This window comes from Chiloscyllium plagiosum, unplaced genomic scaffold (genome assembly GCF_037043375.1).
Source record: "Chiloscyllium plagiosum isolate Xiang-an unplaced genomic scaffold, Cpla_swu_hap1 HiC_scaffold_4, whole genome shotgun sequence".
Taxonomy (NCBI): domain Eukaryota; kingdom Metazoa; phylum Chordata; class Chondrichthyes; order Orectolobiformes; family Hemiscylliidae; genus Chiloscyllium; species Chiloscyllium plagiosum.
In genome coordinates, this window is record NW_028270142.1 from 70,392,304 (window position 1) to 70,417,175 (window position 24,872).

At 41.6% G+C, this 24,872-nt stretch overlaps 1 protein-coding gene across 1 annotated transcript in view; it reads left to right on the top strand.

Moving 5' to 3' along the window:
• The window catches only part of dcstamp (dendrocyte expressed seven transmembrane protein), a 57,558-nt gene that overhangs the window by 14,170 nt on the left and 18,516 nt on the right, over positions 1 to 24,872 (top strand). The window contains exon 2 of the mRNA XM_043688420.2: positions 17,866 to 18,929. Within this exon, the coding sequence (XP_043544355.2) occupies positions 17,895 to 18,929 (1,035 nt within the window). The 5' untranslated portion in view covers positions 17,866 to 17,894. The remainder of the gene's footprint in view (positions 1 to 17,865; positions 18,930 to 24,872) is intronic.

Below are 24,872 nucleotides of genomic sequence, written 5' to 3' on the forward strand. Positions count from 1 at the left end.
TTTAAAAGGTCATTGGATAGATATACGGATGAAAATGGAATGGTGTAGTTTAGATGGGCTTCAGGTTGGTTTCACAGGTCGGCGCAACATTGAGGGCCGAAGGACCTGTACTTCACTGTAATGTTCTATGTTATATTCCTGTCTAGCGATTGTTGCGCAGTGTCCATTCATCCGTTATGATTAGATTACTTACAGTTTGGAGACAGGCCCTTCGGCCCAACAGGTCCACACCGACCCACCGAAGCGCAACCCACCCAGACCCATCCCCCAACATTTACCTCTTCACCTAACACTACAGGCAATTTAGCATGGCCAATTCACCTGACCTGCACATTTTTGGACTGTAGGAGGAAAACAGAGCATCCAGAGGAAACCCACACAGACATGGGGAGAATGTGCAAACTCCACACAGTCAGTCGCCTGAGGCGGGAATTGAACCCGGGTCTCTGGCGCTGTGAGGCAGCAGTGCTAACCACCGTGCCGCCCACATATCATAGCGTCTGCATGGTTTCACCAATACACCACATCTCACGGCACCCTTGCCTGCAGGGTATGAGATATTCAATGTTGGCCAAGTCACATGAGTTTCTGCCATGCACGTGGTTGGTGGTGTCCCCACTTGTTGTGGTGGTATCCATGTTGATGCTTTGACATGCCTTGCAGAGTCTGCCCTGATAGGGTTGTATGTGGCTGGTTAATGTCCTGAAGGCTGGGTAATTTGCTGCAAACAATGGTCTGTTTAAGGTTTGGCGGTTAAAGGCAAGAAGTGGGGGAAAATCTTGGCGAGGTGCTCATACCTATCATGATGTGCGAAGAACATAACTTAGTCTCTCTGCATTCAGGAAGTACTGGACAACAAAGGGTACTCTATCAGTCATATCCCATGTCTGTCTTCTGATGAGGTAATTACAGTTTCTCATTGTGGCACGGATGAAATGGCGATCGATGAATTGTGCATCATATCCCATTCTTATGAGGGCATCCTTCAACATCTTCAAGTGTCCGTCACGTTCCTCCTTGCAACAGGGACAGACTCTGTGCCAGAGACCTATATCCCATGGCTTACTCCTGGTACGTCATCCCCCCCAACAGTTTCCAAAACGGTATACTTGTTGTTGAGGGGAATGGCCACAGGTGTTCCTGCACTGCCTGTCGGTTCCCTTTCCATCCCCTGACTGTAACCCATCTGCCTTTTTCTTGTACCTGAGATGTGGCTACCTCCCTATAACCCCTCTCAATAACCCCCTCTGCTTCCCGAATGGTCTGAAGTTCATTCGGCTCCAGCTCCAGTTGCCTAACGCGATTTTCAAGAAGCTGGAGTTGGGTGCACTTCTTTCAGATGAAGTCAGTGGGGACACTAGTGGTGACCCTTACCTCCCACATTCTGCAGGCGAAATATTCAACTATTCCCACTACTCTGAATTCCCAAAGAAACTACTGAAAAATAAATAAATAAAAATAAAACAAGTCATCTTACCAATCTGGGGTACAGAACCTTTTTTTTCATTGAACTGACTTTGTGAATGCATAATGCTTGTCCGTCTGGACTGGCTTTTTTAATATGTTTGGGGTGAAAGCTCGAGAAGTGTAATGATTAGTCTATGATAAGTCTGATGGTAGAGATGGCAAATAGTTTGCAAATCCAGTGCACAGGGGCAATGCCGCTGTATGGATCATGGATGTGGTCAATCAGTACGTTCATGGTTGATCATCCAATTCAGTGTCCCATTCCTGCTTTCTCTACACACCCTTTGATCTTTTAGCCCTACAAACTACATCTAACTCCTTCTTGAAAACATTCAATGTTTTGTCCTCAACTGCTTTCTTTCACAGAGAATTCCATAGGCTTACTATTGTCTGAGTGAATAAATTTCTTATCTCAGTCCAAATGTTCTACTCCATATCTTTAATCTGATCCGTGGTTATGGACTCACTGGTCCTGTGTAAATCCTGTCTTAACCTATTCGAATTACTTGGATTTCTCATGCGAACCCACCTCATTCTTCTCAATTCCAGTGAAGATAATGCTAACTGTGATCCTACTGAAAGATGAAGCAGGCTCGTGGAGTCTGATGAAGGCATTCCTGATTAAGTGTTTACCCTGACTGGCTGTGCTCTTTCAGCTCCACACTTTTTGACTCGTGGCCTACTCCTGCTTCTAATTTTAATTTTTGTGCCAGATTATATATAGTGAGACAGGAAGAGCTAACAATTTGAGTCCTGTACTGAATATGTCAAATCGTACTCAAAATGTTAACCTCTGTGTTCTATCAACAGATGCTGCCAGACCTGCTGAGTATCTCCAGCACTTTCTGTCCCTCTGTAGGAGAAAGCAATAGCTGATATGGGGCCAAACATGCTGACTCACATTACAATCTGCTTACATAACATACATGCACTGTCCATGTTTACCAAAATGATGTCTGTTGCAGCCTGCACTAGAAAAATTCAGACATGATATAGAATCATAGAGTCATAGAATTACAGCACAGAAACACACCCTTCAGTCCAACTCGTCAATGCCGAGCAGCTACCCTAAATTAATCTAGTCCCATTTACCGGCATTTGACCTTTACCTCTTTAAACCTGTTCTATTCATGTAGCCATCCAGATGCCTTTTAAATGTTGTTAAGTACCTTCACGACTTCCTCTAGCACTCATTCCATATATGCACTATCCTCTGTGTGAAAAAATTGCCACTTTGGTCCTACTTAATCTTTCCCCTGTCACTCTAAACTTATGCCCTCTAGTTTTGGACTTCCCTACTCTGGGAAAAAGCCCTTAACAGCCAATCACAATCATACTTATTTACATGCCAACTTGTAGATATTTTTACCAACTCATGGTATTTGACTCTACAATCAAACTCAAGTGACTTCAATGACAACATTGAAATCTATCTCAGGTAGAGTGAAAATCAATTAGGTAAAATTCCTATTCTTGGTCCTAACAGTTCCTGTGTACTTCCTAACAGAGTGGTATCACACATAGGGGGCCAGGAAGATGTTAAAGATTAAGATCTTGAAAAATTATTCTGGATTACTCCCAATGGCAGCCAGGGTAAAAATAGAGGGGTTGGGAGGTGCAATTTAAGACTAGAAGCCGAATGCAAGAGAAAGAACTTCAAATTCTTGGAGTCTGCAAACCAATTCTGGAGCAGGAGACATCTAGATACAAAGGATGACTGATGAACACTGATTCAACAATGTAGTAGGGAAGCATTTATACTAAATTTGCTTGGGATGCACATTAGAATATATAAATAGTAAAGGGGCAAAAGGTGCATAAAGGAGCAAAGATTGTTGTATATTATCAGAGAATCAATGGGTGGCATGCTACCTCACAGCGCCAGGGGCCTGGGTTTAATTCCACCCTCAGGTGACTGTCCTTGTAAATTTTGCACATTGTCCCCAGGTCTGGCTTTCTTCCACAGTCCAAAGATGCGCAGGTTAGTTGGATTAGCTATACCAAATTTCCCATAGTGTCCAGGGATGTACAGGCTAGGTGGATTAGCCATGGGGAATACAGGTTTACAGGGATAGAGTGAGTGCTGGGTCTGAGTGGTATTCTCTTCAGAGGATTGGGGTAGACTCAAATGTGCTGAATGGCCTGTTTTCACACTGTAGAAATTCTATTATTCTATGAAGCAAGTAGCACCTTGAGAACTGGCTAAGGGTTGCGAGAAATACAGAGACAGGTTTACAACGTGTGTATGTCAATGCACAAAATGTGGTGAAAAAGCTCAATTAAATACGAGTTGCAAGTAACTATGTGTGAATATGTGTGGTAACACTGACTGAAATGTGACTTAAAATTGGTGAGGACTGGTTGCTTAATATTCATAGATATGAGGTGTTCAGAAAAGATGAAGAAGAAAACAAGAAGTAGTGGCAGTGCGGATTAGGAAAGACATTGTAATGTTAGAAAGAGAGATTGTACTGAGAGGGTGAAGCAGAATCTAATTGGTTAGTGTTTAGAAGAGATGATCTCTGATCATGCTACTGGGGTTATTCTATAGGCCTCCTAATATCGAGAGAGACAGAGAGACAAGAGATACATATCTGACAGGATATCATAAAGATAGGCAAGAAATATGCAAGAAACATGGAGCAGTGCAACTGAAGTTTTAATTATCCAAGCATTCACTGGGATAGTGGCTAGACATTTAGGAGCAGGAGGCATTTCTGAAATGTGTTCAGGACAGCATCCTCCACCTGTACGTTCTTAGCTAACAAGGACAGACATCATAGAGTTATAGAGTCCTGTAGCATGGATTAGATTACTTACAGTGTGAAAACAGGCCCTTAGGCCCAACAAGTCTACACCGACCCTCCGAAGAGCAACCCACCCAAACCCTTTCCCCTACATTTACCTCTTCATCTAACACTATGGGTGATTTTGCATGTCCAATTCACCTACCCCGCACATTTTTGTGTTGTAGGAGGAAACCAGAGCACCCGGAGGAAACCCATGCAGACACGGGGAGAACATGCCGGGTCTCTGGTGCTGTGAGGCAGCAGTGCTAACCACTGTGCCACCATGCCGCCCAACGCTAGAGACAGGCCCTTTGGCCTAAACTGGTTCATGCCAGATAAAACATCTGCCCATATTAACCCCATTTCTCTGCACTTGGCCCATACCCTTCTAAGAGAAAGTGAGGCCTGCAGATGCTAGAGATCAGAGTTGAAAAATGTGGTGCTGGAAAAGCACAGCAGGTCAGGCAGTGGACCAGGACCAGGTCCGAGGACCAGGCAGCAACCCGACGTTGTGGGTATAAGCCCTTCATTCTTCCTATCCATGTATTTGTCAAAATGCCTTTTAAGTATTGTTAATGTACCCGCCTCAACCACTTCTGCTGGAAGCTCATTCCACGTGCATACTATCCTCCGTGTAAAGATGTTGCCTCTCAGGTTCCTTTTTATTCTTACCCCACTAACCTTAAACTGATGCCCTCTAATTCTTGATTCCCCAACCCTGGGAAAAAGATTGAGTGCATTCAACCTATGCCTCCCATGATCTTATATACCTTAGTCGCCCCTCAGTTTCCTACATTCTAAAAAAAAAGTCCTAGCTTGTCCAACCTCTTTGTATAATCCAGACCATTGAGTCTAGGCTGGATCTGGTATTAGGGTTGGAAAATAGGCAATTCTGGGGACTACTTAGATAAGAGTAATAGTGTACCATTATAATTAAGTAGCAAAGAATGAGTAACATTAAATTGGGAGAGGTGATCTAATCAGGGTAAAACAGAATCGAAGGCCATAGAGAAAAACTGGATCAAGGATTGAAACAATGAGTGATCTCTAAGATAGAGAAAATGATGAAACAATTAAAAAGAGGATGAATTCTTCAAGTGAGAACCCGACCATAATACAATATGTTCAGTGCAAGTGTGACATCAAGGTGCTCAGGCAACATTGAACTTAATGGGAATTGGGAGGAAGATATCCTTGATTGGAATCATATCTTGCACAAGGGAAGATGGTTGAGGATATTATAGGTCAGTCATCTCAGCTCCAGGGCATCTCTGCAGGAGTTCCTCGTGATAATGTATTCAGCTCAACCATCTTCAGCTCCTTTATCAATTACCTACCCTCCATCATAAGGCCAGAAATGGGGTTGAATGCTGATCATTGCACATTATTCAGTATGATTCACAACTTCTCAGATACTGAAGCATTCCATACCCAAATGCAGCAAGACCTGAGCTATACCCAGGCTTGGGCTGACAAGTGGCAAATAACATTTGTGCTACACAGTGCCAGACAATGATCATCTTCATTAAAAAAGAATCTAACTATCACCTTTTGACATTCAATATCATCCCCGTCACTGAATCCCCTGTTGCTAACATCCTGGGTGTTACCATTGACCAGAAACTGAACTAGATGCGACAATAAATAAAATTGGAAGCTTTGGGTCTGATGTAATTGAGGAGGAAGCTGTGGATCTATTAGTCATTTCTACAGATAGTTTCTACAGACAGTTCATAAAAAGTAAATTAGCTTGATGTTATTAAAAATGTTGCCCTCAAACCAGGGTAAATCTTTCACTTTGTAAAGAATTCCTTTTTCAAGTTCTTACACATGTTGGTTTCCATTGAAAGAACACTATCTATAAATTTCCCTGATTTCCCATTGCAACCACCTACTGTTTATTTCCTGAGCAGTACCACAAGATTTGAATGAATAATATTGCACTAGCGTAGACATACTTTGTAATGTGTAGAGTCACCTAACATTTGCATTCTTGAGATTTCTGAACTTGCCAAGAATTATCGTCTGATTTTTAAACTTGTTTTCTGACCGAGACCTACACTGCAGTTAAGTCATAGATTCATAAAGATCTACAGCACAGCAAAAGGCCCTGAAGTCTGAAAACCCCAAAGTTTTCACACGAAGTTGGAACTCATTTTCTACAGATTTTTCATCCCCAGTGTTGATAAGTAGACACAGGAAGTTTCAGCATAGAAGATTAAGTACGCAGAAATTAGATGATAATATCTATACTAATAATTTCTGAGAAATTTAGGAACAAATGAGATTCCTTGTAACTGATTATGACCAATCATACTCAGGCAAAAGTGACTGATTGTGAAGAGCAGGGCAGAGCAAGGGATAATCAAAAGTTATAAAATAACTTTATAGAATCAGTTAAGACTTACTTCTCTGTTCAATCACATAATCTTAAAATCTTCTTGACTTTTCATTGGCATCTTTTAATTTAACTGTTAATCAGTTCACATCCAGAAGATAATGCGTGCATTAGGGCTCATGAAAGATTCTATGACACAGTTTATTTAATATCAGGCTGTCTTGTTCTGGCTATTTATTCATTTTCTTGTATAGCTAGGTGTCATGGTGACGATGATAAATTCTAATCATAAAGGATACGGAACCTTCAAGGAGACCTATGACATTAAACGAAAAGAATATGAATGGCATTACAAGGCCGATGAAGTATGATGTGAATAAATATGAGGTTCTCCATTTTGGTAGCAAAAACAAGAAGACAGCTTATTGGGAATAGATTGGAAAAACAGGAGGTGCAATGAGATCTGGGTGTCTTTGTACACCAGTTCCTGAAAGTACACAGGCAGGTGCAGCAGGCAGTGAAGAAGGCAAATGGTGTTTTGATCTTCATAGCAAATGGATTCAAGTACCAGAGCAGAGATGTCTTGCTGCAATTCTACAAGTGAAAATCACTGAAAACATTGTGTCCAGCTTTAACATCCTTATCTGAGGATGCAAGTTCTGGCTATGGAGTAGTGTAACGATGGTATACAGATCGTTGCCTTGGATGACAGGACTGATGTATAAAGAGAGATTGGATCACTTAGGACTATATTCACTTGATTGTTGTAGAAACTTACAAAATTCTAGTAGGACCAGACAAGGGATATACAGGGAGAATATTCTCAATACTGGGGGGTCTAGAACTAGGGATCACAGTTTAAGACTGAGATAAGAGAAAGGCTCTTCATCCAGAGAGTGGTAAGCCTGTGGAAAGTAGTTGAGGCCAAAATATTGAATACATTCACGCAACATAGAAACAGGTCCTTCGGCCCACCATATCTTGGCTGATCAACAAACGCCAAACTATATTAATTCCATTTACCTGCACTTCATCCATAATCTCCTTCCTATCAGAAAGATGTTGTGAAACTTGAAAGGGTTCAGAAAAGATTTACAAGGATGTTGCCAGAGTTGGAGGATTTGAGCTGCAGGAGAGGCTGAACAGGCAGGGGCTGTTTTCCCTGGAGTGTCGGAGGCTGAGGGGTGACCTTATAGAGGTTTACAAAATTATGAGGGGCATGGATAGGATAAATAGACAAAGTCTTTTCCCTGGGGTCGGGGAGTCCAGAACTTGAGGGCATAGGTTTAGGGTGAGAGGGGAAAGATATAAAAGAGACCTAAGAGGCAACTTTTTCACGCAGAGGGTGGTACGTGTATGGAATGAGCTGCTAGAGGATGTAGTGGAGGCTGGTACAATTGCAACATTTAAGAGGCATTTGGATGGGTATATGAATAGGAAGGGTTTGGAGGGATATGGGCCGGGTGCTGGCAGGTGGAGCTAGATTGGGTTGGGATATCTGGTCGGCATGGACAGGCTGGACCGAAGGGTCTATTTCCATGCTGTACATCTCTATGATTTTATGACTCCATGGAGTCATAGAATTGTTCATTGAATGTTTTCAAGAAAAAGATATAGTACTTAGGGCTAAAGCAATCAAAGTGTATGGGGCAAAGTGGTAACAGAGTACTGAGTTGGAGGATCAGCCATGATCATATTTAATAGTGGAGCAGGCTCAAGTATCTGAATGACCTACTACTGTTTTTTTCTATGTTTTTATATTTCATGATGAACTTAGTTCAAATTGCCATGTTAGAATTTGAATTCCCATTCTCTGGATTATTAACCTGACAACACAAATTACTGCACCATGGTCTGCCATAAATCTTTGATCTCACATGCCAATCCTGCTTGAGATGACTTATTTTGTTTTACCCTTGGAACTGATGGAATTTTGTATCAGTCTAGAATGGAGTTATCCATTATTTTTGATGTTATTAATCCTGTTTTGAATGGTCAACATTTATTCATTTCTGGAGGTTGCTCCTTCTTTTATCTGATTATTGTAGTCACTTAGAAGTCAGAACATAGAACAGTGCAGCACAGTATAAACCCTTCGACCCTTGATGTTGTGCCGACCTTTTATCCTGCTCTAAGATCAAACTAACTGACATACCCTTCATTTTACTATCATCCATGTGGCTTCCTAATGTATCTGACTCTACTACCATTGCTGGCAGTGCATTCCACGCACCCACCGCTCCCTGTGTAAAGAACTGACCTCTGGCATCTCCCCTAAACCATCTTCTAATCACCTTAAAATTATATCCCCTCATGATAGCCATTTCTGCACTGGGAAAAAAATCTCTGGCTATCTACTCTATCTATGCTTCTCATCATCTTGTGCACCACTATCAAGTCACCTTTCATCCTTAGCTCCCTCAATCATTCACAAGATAAACTCTCCATTCCAGGCAGAATCCTGGTAAATCTCCCCTGCACCCTCTCTAAACCTTCCACATCCTTCCTATAATGAGGTGAAGAGAGCGAAACAATTTTCCAAATGTGGTCTAACTAGGGCTTAATAGAACTGCAGCATAATCTCCTGCCACTTAAACTCAATCCTCCTGCTAATGAAAGCCAACACACCATACAGCTTCTTAACAAATCAATCAACCTGGGTGGCAACTTTGAGGGATCTATGTACTCCAAGATCATCTGTTCTTCCACACTGCTAATAATCCTCCCTTTAACCTTATAATCTGCATTCAAATGCGACCTTCCAAAATGAATAACTTCATACTTTTCCAGGTTGAACTCCAACTGCCACTACACTACAACAGCCCTCCACTATCCACAACTCAACCAACCTTCGTGTCATTGGCAAACTTAATAATCCACACTTCCACTTCTGCATCCAAGTCATTTATAAAAATCATGAAGAGAAAAGGTCCCAGAACAGATCCTTACAGAATGCCACTGGTCACCGAGCTCCAGGCTAAATACTTCCACCCTCTGTCTTCTATGGGTCAGCCAATTCTGTATCCAGACAGCTAAATTTCCCTGTATCCCATGCCTCCTTACTTTCTGAATGAGCCTACCATGGGGAACCGTATCAAACACCTTGCTAAAATCCATACACATCACATTCACTGCAATATCTTAAATCAATGTGTTTTGTCATATCCTCAAAGAATTCAATAGGGCTTGTGAGGCATGATCTGCTCCTCACAAAGCCACACCGACTCTCTCTAATCAAGCTGTGCTTTTCCAAATAATCATAAATTCTGTTTCAGAATCCTCTCCAATAATTTTCCACCACTGATGAAAGACATAGAACAAAGAACAGAGAACATTACAGCACAGAACAGGCCCTTTGGCCCTCAATGTTGCACCAACATGTGAAATCAATCTGAAGCCTATCTAACCTACATTGTTTCATTTTCATCCATACATTTATCTAATGACCATTAAAATGCTCTTAAAGTTGACGAGTTTACTATTGTTTTTGCAGGCAGGATATTCTACGCCCTTAGTACTCTCTGAGTAAAGAACCTATCTCTGACACCTGTCCTATGTCTATCACCCCTCAATTTCAAGCTATGTCCTCTTGTGCTAGACATCACCATCTAAGGAAAAAAGCTCTCGAGGTCCATCCTATCTAATACTCTGATCATCTTGTATGTCACTATTAAGTCGCTTCTTAACCTTCTCCTCTCTAACAAAAACAGCCCCAACTCCCTCAGCGTTTCCTCATAAGACCTTCCCTCCATACCAGGCAACATCGTGGTAAATCTCCTCTGCATCCTTTCCAATGCTTCCACATCCTTCCTATAATGTGGCGACCAGAAGTGTATGCAATTCTCCAATTGTGGCCGCACCAGAATGTTGTATAGGTGCAACATGACTTTATGATTCTGAAACCCAATCCTTCTACCAATAAAAGTTAAATACACCATATGCCTCCTTAACAAATCTATCAACCAGGGTGGCAACTTTCAGGGATCGATGCACATGGACACCGAGATCTCTCATCTACACTATGACGAATCTTACTATTAGTCCACTACTCTGTATTCCTGTAACTCCTTCCACAATGAATCACCTCACTTTTCTGCATTAAACTTAATTTGCCCAGCTCTGCAGCTTGTCTATGTCTCTGTGAAACCTGCAAGATCCTTCCGCACTATCCACAACTCCACCAGCTTTAGTGTCATCCATAAATTCACTAACCCATCCTTCTACGCACTCTTCTAGGTTATTTATAAAAATGACAAACAACAGTGGCACCAAAACAGATCAAAGCAGTACACCACTACATTTCCCATCAACCACCATCCTCTGTGTTCTTTCAGCCAGCCAATTTCTAATCCAAACTAAATCGCCCTCAATCCCATGCCTCCGTATTTTCTGCAATAGCATACCATGGGTAGCCTTCTCAAATGCTTTACTGGAATCCATGTATGCCACATGAACTGCTTTATCCTCATTCATCTGTTTGGACACCTTCTCAAAGAAGTCAATAAGGTTTGTGAGGCATGACCTACCCTTCTCATACTGAAAATGTGTTGCTGGAAAAGCGCAGCAGGTCAGGCAGCATCCAAGGAACAGGAGAATCGACGTTTCGGGCATAAGCCCTTCTTCAGGAATCTCATAACCTTCTCACAACCATGCTTATTATCCCTAATCAAATTATTCCTTTCTAGATGATTATAAATCCTGTCTCTTATAATCCTTTCCAACACTTTATCTACAACTGAAGTAAGGCTCAATGGTCTATAATTAACAGGGTAGTCTCTTGCCCCTTCTTGACTAAGGGGACAACATTTGCTATTCTCAAGTCTTCTGGTACTATTCCTGTAGACAATGGTGACCTAAAGATCAAATCCAAAGACTCTTCAATCTCCTTCCTAGTTACACAGAGAATCCTAGGATAAATCCCATCCGGCCCAGGGGACTTATCTATTTTTATACTTTCCAGAATTGCTAACACCTTCTCCTTATGAACCTTAATCCTGTTTAGTCCTGTAACTCAGTATTTTCCTCATCAACATTGTCTTCTTCCAGTGTGAATATTAATAAAAAATATTCATTTAGTGCCTCTCCTATCTCCTCGGACTCCACATAGAACTTCCCACTACTGTCCTTGACTTGCCTTACTCTTGCTTCAGTCATTCTTTTATTCCTGACGTACCTGTAGAAAGTTTTAGGATTTTCCTTGATACTACCTGCCAAAGACTTTTCATGTCCCATCCTGGTCCTTCTTAGCTCTCTCGTTAGGTCCTTTCTGGCTAACTTGTAACACTCAAATGCCCTAACTGAGCCTTCACATCTTATCTTTACGTAAGCCTCCTTTTTCCTCTTGACAAGAGATTCAACTTCTTTAGTAATCCATGCTCGACCACTTCTTCCCTTTTGACAGGTAAATACTTATCAAGGAGGAGAAAGTGAGGTCTGCAGATGCTGGAGATCAGAGCTGAAAATGTGTTGCTGGAAAAGCGCAGCAGGTCAGGCAGCATCCAGGGAACAGGAGAATCGACGTTTCGGGCATAAGCCCTTCTTCCTGAAGAAGGGCTTATGCCCGAAACGTCGATTCTCCTGTTCCCTGGATGCTGCCTGACCTGCTGCGCTTTTCCAGCAACACATTTTCAAATACTTATCAAGGACATACAGTAGCTGTTATTTCAATTGTGCCCATCCCTTACAGTTCCCGCCCCAATCCTATGCATCCAAACTCTTGCCTTAATCGCATCATAATTGCCTTTCCCCCAGCTATAACTCTTGCCGTGTGGTATATACCTAGCCCTTTTCATCACTAAAGTAAATGTAAGTGAATTATGGTGACTATCACCAAAGTGCTCACCTACTTCCAAATCTAAGGCCTGGCTGGGTTAATTAAGTAGTACCAAATCCAATGTGGCCTTGTCTCTTGTTGGCCAATCTTGCATACATTCGACAAAAAATGACCCATCTAAGGTTTTTGAACTGTCGCATTTCTTGTCAATATTTGGAAGGTTAAAGTCCCCCATAACAACTATCCTGTTACTTTTGCTCCTATCCATAATTATCTTTGCAATCCTTTCCTCTGTCTCTGGAACCTTTTGGAAGCCTGCAGAAAACTCCCAAGAGGGTGACCCCTCATTTCCTGTTTCTAACCTCAGCCCTCAGTAGACTAGTCCTCATCAAACATCCTTTCTGCCACCGTAATACTGCCCTTGACTAAAAATGCCACACCTCTCCCTCTTTTACCATCTTCCTTGTTCTTACTGAAACATCTAAACCCCGGAACCTGTAACAACTATTCCTGTCCCTGCTCTATCCAAGTCTCCAAAATGGGCACAACATTGAAATCCCAGGTACCAATCCATGCTGGAAGTTCATCCACCTTATTCCGGATGCTCCTGGCATTGAAATAGACACACTTCAAACCACCTTCTTACCTACCAGAACACTCCTGCAACATTGAAACCTTATTCATAACTTCACTACTCTCAATCTCCTGTACACTGGAGCTACAATTCAGGTTCCCATCCCCCAGAATTAGTTTCAATCCTCCTGAAGAGCATCACCAAACCTCCCCCCCCCCCCCCCCCCTTAGGATAGTATTACCCCTATGGTTCAGATGTAGATCATGTCATTTGTAGAGATCCTGCCTACCCCAGAATGAGCCTTAATTATCCAGGTATCTGAATCCCTCCCTCCTGCAAGATCCTGTAAACATGTGTTTGGTCTGGGTTTTGGTTATCCCTATTCCCTTTCTTGAAAGAGGGAATAACATTTGCCACCATCCAATCATCAGGAATTACTCCAGCAGACAGTGAGGACACAAAGAGCATCACCAAAGGCACGACAATTTTTTCTCTCACTTCCTGTAGTAACCTCTGGTATATCCTGTCTGGCCCAGGGGATTTACCTTTCCTCACGTTTTTCAAAATTTCCAGCATATCCTCCTTCTTAAAATCAACCTGTCCAAGCTTATTTCACCCTGTCCTCACAAACGACAAGTAGTGAATACTAAACAAAATATTAATTAAGGACCTCCTCTACCTCCTCCGACTTCAGGCACAAGTTCCCTCCATTATCCCTGATCAGTCTTTCCCTCACTTTGGCCATCCTCTTGTTCCTCACATAATTGTAGAATGCCCTCAGAGTTTCCTTAACTCAAAGCTTTATCATGCCCCCTTTTATCTTTCCGAAGTCCATTCTTCAGTTCCTTCCTGGCTCTGTGGCCTGTCTGATCCTTGCTTCCTCAACATTAAGTATGCTTCCTTCTTCCTCTTGATTAAATGTTCCACATCTCTTGTCATCCAAGATTCTTCACCCTACCATCCCTTCTTTGCCTTAGTGGGACAAACCTAACAGCACTCTCAGTAGGTGCTCCCCAAACAAGCTCCACACTTCTATCATGCATTTTCCTGAGAACATCTGTTCCCATTTATGCTCCACAATTCCTGCCTAATAGCATTGTAATTACCCCTTCCCCAATTAAATACTTTCCCATGCAATCTGCTCCTAACCCTCTCCATGACTATAGTAAAGGTCAGGGAGTTGTGATTACTATTAGCAAAATGTTCTACTACTGAGAGATCTGACATCTGAATTGGATCGTTGTCAAACACCAAATCCAATAAGGCCTCGCTCTACATATTGAGTCAAGAATTCTTCCTGAACACACCTGACAAGACCTGGTCCATCCAAACTATTTGCAATCAATATTAGGGAAGTTAAAGTCACCCATGACAACAAGCTTATTATTTCTGCACCTTTCCAAAATCTGCCTCCCAATCTGCTCCTCCACATCTCTGTTGCTATTGGGGGATGTCTATAGAAAACTCCCAATAAAGTAACTGCTCCTTTCTGGTCTCTGACATCCACCCATCATGACTCAGTAGACAAATCCTCCTTGACAACCTCCCTTTCTGCAGCTGTGATACTATACCTGAATAGCAATGCCACTCCCCCACCTCTTTTACCTCCCTCCCTATTCCTTTTGAAACATCAAAACCCCGGAACATCCAACATCCATTCTTGTCCCTGTGATATCCAAGTCTCCATAATGGCCACAACATCATAACTCCAAGTACTGATCCATGCTTGAAGATCATCACCCTTATTCCTGACTCTTCTTGCGTTAAAATAGACACAGTTCAACTCATCACACTGACTGCAACTTTGCCCTATCAACTGTCTATTGTTCCTCACAGACTCTCTGCATGCTATTCACTTGATACTCCATCCTTTGCTCCATAGCTCTGGTTCCAATCCCCCTGCTAATCTAATTTAGACCCTCCCGAAGAGGTCTAGCAAATCTCCCACCCATGTATTGATACCCCTCTAGTTTAGGTGCAACCCATCCTCCTTGTACAGGTCTGACGTTCCCCAGAAGGTATCCCAATGATCCACATATTTGAAGCCCCCTCTCCTACATACCAGTTCTGCAGCCATGTGTTCCACTGCACTTGTTCTCTATTCCTAGCCTCGCTAGTTTGTGGCACCGGTAGTAATCCTGAGATTAATACACTGTTAGTCCTGCTCCAACCTAACTCCCTGTATTCATTTTTCAGATCCTCATCCTTTTTCCTCGCTATGCCATTGGTACCGATGTGTACCACGACTTCTGGCTGCTCACCCTCCCCCCTTAAGGATCTTGCAGACTCAATCCAATACATCTCTTATCCTGGCACTTGAGAGGCAATATACTGTGCAGGAATCTCATTCGCTACCACAGAATCTCTTGTCTGTTCCTCTCACTATCGCCCTCCTATTCTCCCCTCTTCCCTTCTGAGCCACAGAGCCAGGCTCAGTGCCAGACACCTGGCCGCTGTGGATTTCCCCTGGTCTGCCTCCACCCCCCCTTCCCCCCCCCACTACTACCAACAGTATCCAAAGCAATATACTTATTATTGAGGGGTACTGCCACAAGGGAATCCCTACACTGACTGCCTATTCCTTTTCAAGAGCTACATTTATCTTGTAGCTTAGGTGTGACGACCTCCCTGTAACTCCTCTCTATCAACCCCTCAGCCTCCCTAATGATCCGAAGTTCATTCAGTTCTCTAACACAATCTGTAAGGAGCTGCAGTTCAGTGCACTTCTCGCAGGCAAAATCAGCAGTGGTGTCCCTAATCCCCCACATTCTGCAAGAGGAGCATGCAACTGCCCTAGCTTCTATCCCCTCTGCTCTAAATTACCAAAAGAGATTTTAAAAATCCTTACTATACCAACCGTCCACACAGAGACATTTTGTTTGGTTAGAGGAGGAGGACAGTGGTGGGGGGGAGACACTACATGTGTAGTGTTTTGGTTTTAGCCACTGCCTAAAAATATTAGCTCATTTACCCAGCAGTCCCCGAGTCTGCTTCTGCTCCTGTTCACCCTTCACTCTGCTGATTCACGAGGTAAGTATTTAATATTCAAATTTACCTTCCCAGCTGGCCCCTGGCTCATGCTGTCTTGACTCTTGCTGCTGAAATGGAAGCTGCTGATTCATGTGGTGAGTATTTTATATTCTAAACTTATCTTCCCACTGCACCTTGGCTCGCATTCTCTCAACTCCTGCTGCTGAAATGGATTTACTCAGTCCCAAAACAATAACATATGACATTATTTCATCTGATGACATTGAACAATTAACTGTCCTCTGAAGTCTGAGAATACAGAATAAATCGTCAATGTCTCTACATTTCATGACTGTTCCATTGACAGTTCCATATCTTCTTTGTTGACAGGTAACAACATTTTTGGTTTAATTCACAGGATATGGGCATCACTGACTAAAACAGCAATTATTGCTCATTCCTAATTGCCCAGAGTGCAGTTCAGAGTCAACCACATTGTTTTGGATCACATGTAGGTCAGACCAGATATGGATGGCAGATTTCCTTCCTTAAAGGACATTAGTGAACCAGATGAGTTTTAACAACAATTGATGATGGAGATTATAGTTTTAAGATAAGGGGTAGCAGGTTTAAAACAGAAATGAGGAAAAATCACTTCTTTCAGAGGGTCATCAATCTGTTCCATACTTTACCTCAGAGTTCAGAGGATGCCAGGTCATTGAGTAAATTTAAGGAGGATATAGAGAAATTTTTAACTAGAAAACATTAAAGGAAATGAAGAGGAAGCAGAAAAGTGGAGTTGAGGCTGAGATGGGATAAACCATGATTCCATTGAATGACTGAGCAACCCGAGGGACTAAATTGCCTACTCCAGCTCCCAGTTTCTTTTGTTCATGATCATTGTTACTCATTTTCATTTTTGGAATTATTCCTTGAATTTAAATTTTGCTATAATCAGATTTGAAATTCTGTTCCTAAAACATCAGTCCTGGTACCTGGAGGACTAGTTTATTCACATTGCCATGATGCCATAGGATCCGCATAACCTGGAAACAGGCCACCCAGCCCAAAAAGTTCACACCACCCTTTGAAGAACACCCCCTCGACCCATTCCCCCACCAAATCCCTGCAATCCTGCATTTCCCATGGCCAGTGCACCTACCTACTCATCCATGAACTCTGTGGGCAATTTTCCATGGCCAATCCACTTAACTTGCATATTTTTTGATTGTGGGAGGAAACTTACCGCACCCGATGGAAATCCACGCAGACATGGAGAGAACATGCAAACTCCACACTGATATCACTTGAGGTTAGAATTGAACCTGGGTCCTTGGTGCTGTGAGGTAGCAATGCTAATCACTGAGCCACAATACTGCCCTTTTATGAAACTTAGAAGCATAGACAAAATAAATATTTGCAGTTGGATTTTGGTTGTAAATACTTCATAATTACCAGATGGAAACAGTAACTGCATTTTACAGATGAAGTTGTTGGGATTGGTCATATTTGGTCATAAATATATGCAGGTATATTTCAAGGCCCATTTTCAAGTTATATAATTGCATTAGTAAAATAAAGCTAAAATATAAATTTCTCATTAAAATGATGCAAATGACAACAAGAAATATGCTTAAATCCATTTAAGTTCTAAATGTTTGTAACCATGTGTTAATTTTGCGGTTGAGATACTTGAGCAGGGTTCTTTACCATAAAGGTTTACTTTAGTTTCACAATGTGAAAGGCCAAACTAAAAAGAATATTTCTTTGACCTGTCAGTTCTAACTGCTAATCCAATCATCATTGTGTATAATGATAGTTAGAGCAGGAGAGGAAGAAACCATGTCTAGTAATGAACTTCATTGTATACTTACACTACTCTACATTGATCAGTGATCATACATTCACCCATTGCTCTTCAAATAATGCTTGTGAATGTTTTATTTAATTTCAGTTACTTCAATTGTGGACAAGTTAATCAAAATGAAAATGGTCAGTCTGAAGATTTGGGCTCAATGTTTCAGAGGCCTCTTTGAACTATTTGCCTCAGAGCGGAAGTCTGGCCTGAAGAACATTGTGTGCCTAATTTCACTTTGCCTTCTGATAGGGCTGGGGACCAGTGGCATACTCTTTATATCTTTGCGAGCAATTCACTTCAGCCTTGTAGTAAGTCTGACAGTCTGTGGAATATTTGCTGCCATCATTCCTGGTGCTTTGTTTCTCTCAAAGCACTTCAGATGCTTTACTCTGATTGTCCTCATCTCCTGTGGAACACAACAAGGACGGAACGCTCTGATCACAGCTGGCACTGGTGTGGTGCTCTTCAATTGTGCCCAAAACAGCTTTCATAATTTAAAAGGATTGGTAGAAAGCTTAGAATGCAATCTGGAAAACATGCTGCCATCTATTAAGAATCTTCTGGAAAAGTACATTAAAATTCTAGAGTGGATTCGTGAACAGATCCAAAAATTACCACAAAATGCATTCGTCGAGTTTCCAATTCATTTTGAGATAAAATGCAGTATAAGAGATGATAAGCTAAAACAAAACCTTAATGAGACTAAAGTTAACCTGGAGAGCCTTGCTAATCACATGATTTCAACATTGGACATGGTTTCCCAACTTTGTAAAGGAGTAGTGATCATAGTAGGCATCTTACTGGTCCTAATATTCACTGGTTTATATATCAAGCGATATTTGTCCAACATCAAGTTTGAAAACATATATATCACAAAACAGTTCCTGAATTTTGATGAGCAGCAGAAAGAACAAGGGAAGCCTCACCTGCTCCAACTAACCAGAAAAGAGAGGAAATCTTTCATAAAGATCCCAGCATTCTCTTTCTCAGAAAGGGAAAGAAAAACCTTGGCAAGTTTCTGTGTTCCCATCCTCATCAAAGTGTGCATTTGGGGAATAGTCATCATGCTGGATTACGGGCTATTCTTGCTTATTTCTTCAATAAGATATCACCTGGATCATCTGCCTCCAATCAACATTACCATGGACTTCCAATTTGTTGTAAGTAGACATAATTTTTTTAACATAAAACTGTTTTCTTTTGGGTAATTTTTGCATCTAAAGTGGCCCAGAAGTACTTTAAAACTATATGCTTAAAAGTATAATGACTTGGAATTTGAATCTTTGATGAAAGTGAGGTGACAGTGGGGAGCATTTTGGGACCTGTGACAATAGTTTTATTAATTTTAAAATAGTTATGGAGAGAGACATAACTGGTCCACAGGTTCAAGTTCTAAACTGGGGCAAGACCAATTTTGATGAAATTGGACAGGAGCTTGCAGAGGTTGATTGGAGTAAATTGTTTGCAAACAAAGGGACCTTTGGCATGTGGGAAGCCTTCAAAAGTAGATCACTAGAGTTCAAGGTCTAGATGTTCCTCTGAGGGAGAAAGGCAAGGTTGGCAGGAATAAGGACCCTGGATAACAAGAGATATTGAGGCTTTGACCAAAACAAAAGGTGGCGTGACTCAGGTACAGTCAGCTGGGATCAAGGAATATCCCTGGAGGAATATAAGGAACATAAGAGTTTACTGAAGAAGGTAATCAGGAGGGTGAAATTGGGGCATGAGATAGCCTTGGCTGAGAAGTTTAAGGTGAATCGAAAGAGATACTTGTTGTTGTGCCACCATAGTCTTACCAGACCATAGGGGCTGCTTTTTTATCAGAGGGAAGTGACTGGTGGTAATATAACCTGAGGGCCAGCTATCAGGAGAGGGAAGAGGTTGAGAAGGCGAGTCTTTCATGGTAACTTTAAACTAGTGATAGGAATTGAACCCTTGCTGTTGTCATCATATTGCTCTGTAAACCAACAATCCAGCCAACTGAGCTGAACCAATTCCTTGTACTTTAAGTATATTAAAGGAAAAAGAATAACTAGAGAGAGAATAGGGCCCCACAAGGACCAAAGTGGACATATATATGTAGAATCGCAGGAGATGGGTAAGGTTCTCAATGAATGTTTCTCCTCTCAGTGAACCATGAAGACTTGGGAACCGGGGGAAATTAGTGATGATATCTTGGGAACAGTTTATATCACAGTAGAGGAGGTGTTGGATGTATTAGGATGGATGAAGATAGATAAATCCCCTGATCCTGACCAGGTATATTCAAGAACGCTGCAAGAGGCTAGAGAAGAAATTGTAGGGGCCCTGGCTGATATTTTTGCATCATGGTTAGCTATGGGTAAGGTCTGTAAGACTGGAGGGTAGAAATGTTTTGCCATTATTCAAGAAGGGCTGCAAAAAAAATCCTAGGAACTATAGACCAATAAACCTAACATCTGTGGTGAGTAAATTACTTCAGATGATTCTGAGGGATAAGCATTTGGAAAGACAAGGTTTAATTAGCAGTAGTCAGCATGGCTTTGTGAGTGGGCGATCATGCCTCAAAATGTGTGAGAGATTTTTGTTAAAGTGATCAGGAAGGTTGACGAGGGTAGGGCAGTAGGTGTAGTTTATATGGATTTTGGTAAGACTGCTCTGCAAGGTTAGATCTCATGAAATCCAGAGCGATCTGGCAAATTGGACACAAAATTTGCTTAATGGTCGGAAGCAGAGAGTAATAGCAGAAGGATACTTGTCAGACTAGATGCCTTTGAATAGTGAAGTGCCTCAGGCATGGGGGAGTGCTGAGCCCATTGTTATTTGTTATCTAAATCAATGATTTGGTTGAGAATGCACAAGACATGATTCATAAGTTTGCTGATGACTAAAATAGAAGGTACCATGGACAGTGAGGAAGGTTATCAGAAATTGCAACAGGAGCTTGATCAGCTGGGGAAGTAGGCCGAGAAATGGCAAATGGAATTTAATATCGATAAGCGTGAGGTCTTGCATTTTGGAAAGTCAAAACAAGATAGTTTTATTCTTAATGGTAGGGTCTTAAGGAGTATGGTGGAACAGAGAGGCCTTGGAGTTCAGGTTCACAGTTCTCTGAAAGTGGAATCTCAGGTAGACAGGCCAGTGAAGAAGGTTTTGACATATTGGCCATCATCAGTCAAGGCATTGAGTATAGAAGTTGGGAAGTTATGTTGCAATTATACAAATCATTGGTGAGGCTGGGCTTGGAGTATTGTCTTCTGTTTTGCTTACCTTGATACAGGAAGGACGTTATTAAACTGGAAATGTGCAGAAAGATTTACAAGGATGTTGCCTGGACTCAAGGTTCTGAGTTATAGAGAGGAGTTGGAAAGCTAAGATATTTTTCTTTAGAGCGTACAAGACTGAGGGGGTTCTTCTAGAAGTGTATAAGATCAACAGAGGCATGGATAGTTTGAATGCATTCAGTCTTTTTCCCAAGATTGGGGAATCCAGGATGAGACGACATCAGTTTAAGGTTAGAGGGGAAAGAATAAATGGGAACCTGAGGAGCAAATTTTTAACATAGAAAGTGGTACACATATGGAATGAGCTGCCAACAGAAGAGGTTGAGGCAGTTTTATTAACAACATTGAAAAGGCATTTGGAGAAATACATAGATAGGAAAGGATTAGAAGAATATGGACCAAGTGCAGGGAAATGGGGTTTGTGTGATGACATTTTGTCCAGCATGGACCAGGTTGGGCCAAAGAGCCTGTCTCCGTGCTGTAGGACTCTATAACTCTATAACTTAAAGTGGGAAATGGTAGATTGACTCATTGGGATTTCCTGCTTGTGCACACTTCCAGTCAGCAATTGTCCATCCTTTAAAGAGAGGGGAAAGGAGAGCAGAAAATCCCAGTGTCAATTCTATGAGAGCAGTGATTGTTAATCAATTCTGTTTCACTGATCACGTGTTCTATGGGTCTTTGCATGATTAATGTATCTGGTCCGAGAGCCACATTGCCAACTGTACATTTGGCTAGTGATTCTATAAAGTGGAATTGGTCCTTGATCTTAAGATTACTTTTTCCCAATTCTTTTACCATACTTCTTCTTGCTGATGGGTATTCTTGAAGAATTGTTTTCCATTTTACAGGAGGTTTCTCTCAGTCAAGTTCCTCTGAGCAAGAGTTTCCCAGGTGTTCTATTTTTCAGTTCTTGAGAGAGTCTTTGAAGGGCTTCCTTAGTCCTCCTCTTGATTGAGTGCCTTTCTTGAGCTGGTGAGGAAGATTTGCTTTGGCAGTTGAACCTGAGGCATCTGTTGCTGGCCCAGCAAACTTGGTTTTGGATGATCATGTCTGGTGCTATTGGTTCCTTCAATGATGTTGATGTTAGAATGCCTGTCCTCCCATCTCAGTCAGCATAGATGGTATTTCTCCACAGCTTTGTGGTGGTTCTATATGCAGTCAAAGTTTCTGAACCATGCAAAAGATCAGAAGTGGGATTGCCTTATAGACAAGGATTTTTGTTCTAGTATGATTTTTCAATCATTGAAGGCTCTCAACTTTATGCGTCCAAAGTCAGCACTCGTGGATTGAATGCGGGTGATGGATCGGCATATCAATGTCGGCCTAGTCAAGAGGTAGCTTCCAGGTCAGGGAAATGTTCCACTTTGGGAGGATTTCTCCATTAACCTTAATAGAGAGATAAACCTAAACTTGCCTCGGGTTGGATTAGTAAAGAACTTGAATCTCCTTGAATTTGAGTCTAAGTTCTTCAGTATGCTTTTGCAAAGACAACATCCATTGCAGATATGTTCTCTCAGTATCAGACTCACTGTCAACAAATCTGTACCTCCACATCCCTGTCACATCACCTTCACTGCTATATCTTAACCTAAGCTATTTATATATAACTTATGGACTTTTTCAGAGTTTTCTTCTTTTTGTACATGTTGTCTTGCTCAAAACAGTAGAGAGCTGCTTTTTGTCATGTATATAAATGATTTTGATTTGAATATAGGAGGAATGTTTTGGATGGTGAAATAGGTTATCTCAGGGGTACAATGGGACCTTGATCAGATGGGCCAATGGGCCAAGGAGTAGCAGATGGAGTTTAATTGAGATAAATGTGAGTTGTTACATTTTGGTAAGGCATATGTACAATTAATAATAGGGTCTTGGAGAGTGTTGCTGAACAAAGACTCCTTGGGGTACAGGTTCACAGTTCCTTGAAGGTAGAGTCACAGTTAATGAAGAAGGTGTTTGGTACACTTGCCTTTATTGATCAGTGCACTCATTATAGGAGTTGGGATGTCATGTTGCAGCTGCACAAGCAAAGGAATATTATGCTCAATTCTGGTCTCTCTCCTATAGGAAAGATGTTAAACTTGAGAGACCATAGAAAATATTTACAAGGATGTTGCCAGGCTTGGACAGCTATAGAGAGAAGTTGAACAGGCTGGGGCTATTTTCCCTGGAGTGTTGGAGGTTGAGGGGTGACTATATAGATGTTTATAAATTCATAACGGGCATGGATAGGGTAAATTGCCAAAGTCTCTTTCTTAGATTATGGGAGTTCAAAATGTACAGGGCATAGCTTTAAGGTGAGAAGGGTAAGATTTAAAAAGACCTAAGGTGCAACGTTTTCACATAAAGGATGGTGTGTGTATGGAATGAGGAAGTGGTGGAGATATTAAAACTACAAATGCTGGAATCCAAAGTAGACAAGCAGAAGGCTGGAAGAACACAGCAAGCCAGACAGCATCAGGAGGTGGAGAAGTCAATGTTTCTGGTGTAACCCTTCTTCAGGAAGTGATAGAGACAGATACAATTACAACACATAAAAGGCATCTAAATGGATACATGAATAGGTTTAGAGGGATGGGTGTGCCAAATGCTAGCAAATGGGACTAGATTAATTAGGATATCTGGTCGGAATGGACAAGTTGGATTGAAGGAGCTGTTTCCTTACTGTACTACGACTCTAAATATTTTAAATACAGACTGAGTCAGGCTTGCTCTACAAGGATTGCAGAATAAGTAGCACTTTTTAACTCCCACTCTGCAGGACAGGGGAAATGAACATAGACCTCCAGCTCACAGGAAGTGATAACCAGGCCTGGGATTAATGGAGAATTAGCTTTCATCTGTGAATTAGCTACAGTACCTTAAGATGCTCGGAGTTAACTTGTTGGCCTCCAGCTATTTCTAGATATGTCATCTAATTTTTTTTAAAGTATACGGATGTCACTGGCTAGGCCAGAATTTATTGCCCATCCCTAATTCCACTGAAGAATTCCAGTGATGAGCTGTCTTTTTGAATAGCAGTCCTTGGGCTGTAGAGAAACCTACAATGCTGTTAGAAAGAAAGTTCCAGAATGCTGGCGCAGTAACAGTTAAGGAATAGTGATTTATTTTCATGTCAGCCTGATAGGGGAATTGGAAGTGAATGTACATCTGGTGGTGTTTCCATGTATCTGCCAGTCTTGTCCTTTGCAATGGTAAAGGTCTATATGTGATATTTGGTGGTAACATCTCAGGATTTCACAATCTCTTTCTATGCCCTCCATGACTACATGACTCTATGACTTCTACAGACAAATATATTATGGAGATGACCGATGCCATGTTTGTAAAGCCACTACTAATGAAGCCGATCAGTGTGAGGAAGCCCTTGGATTAGCTCCAATGGCAGAATTTTCACAGCTCCAGGGAATCACAAACAGCACTCATGACTCAGTGGCAATAGTCAGGAGGAGAGTTCAGGTAATCAAGTATCACCACTCTACAAGCTACACCAAAAGAGTAATTGTGTTAATCAATCATTAAAGAAGTCTCTTTATTACTAATAATTAGAAAAAGAGAGACTTCCACCTAGTTCCACCTAGCCCACAGTGTTCATACAATAAATGACAAACCTGGTTATGAACTGAACTCCAGTAAGAATGAAACATTATGACAAACCTGGTGATGAACTGAACTCCAGGACCGAATTAAACATTATTCCCCTTAATCCCAAACACAACATTTACATCTAGATATGAAAATATTGCTAGGAGAAAGTGAGGACTGCAGATGCTGGAGATCAAAGCTTAAAAATGTGTTGCTGGAAAAGCGCAGCAGGTCAGGCAGCATCAAAGGAGC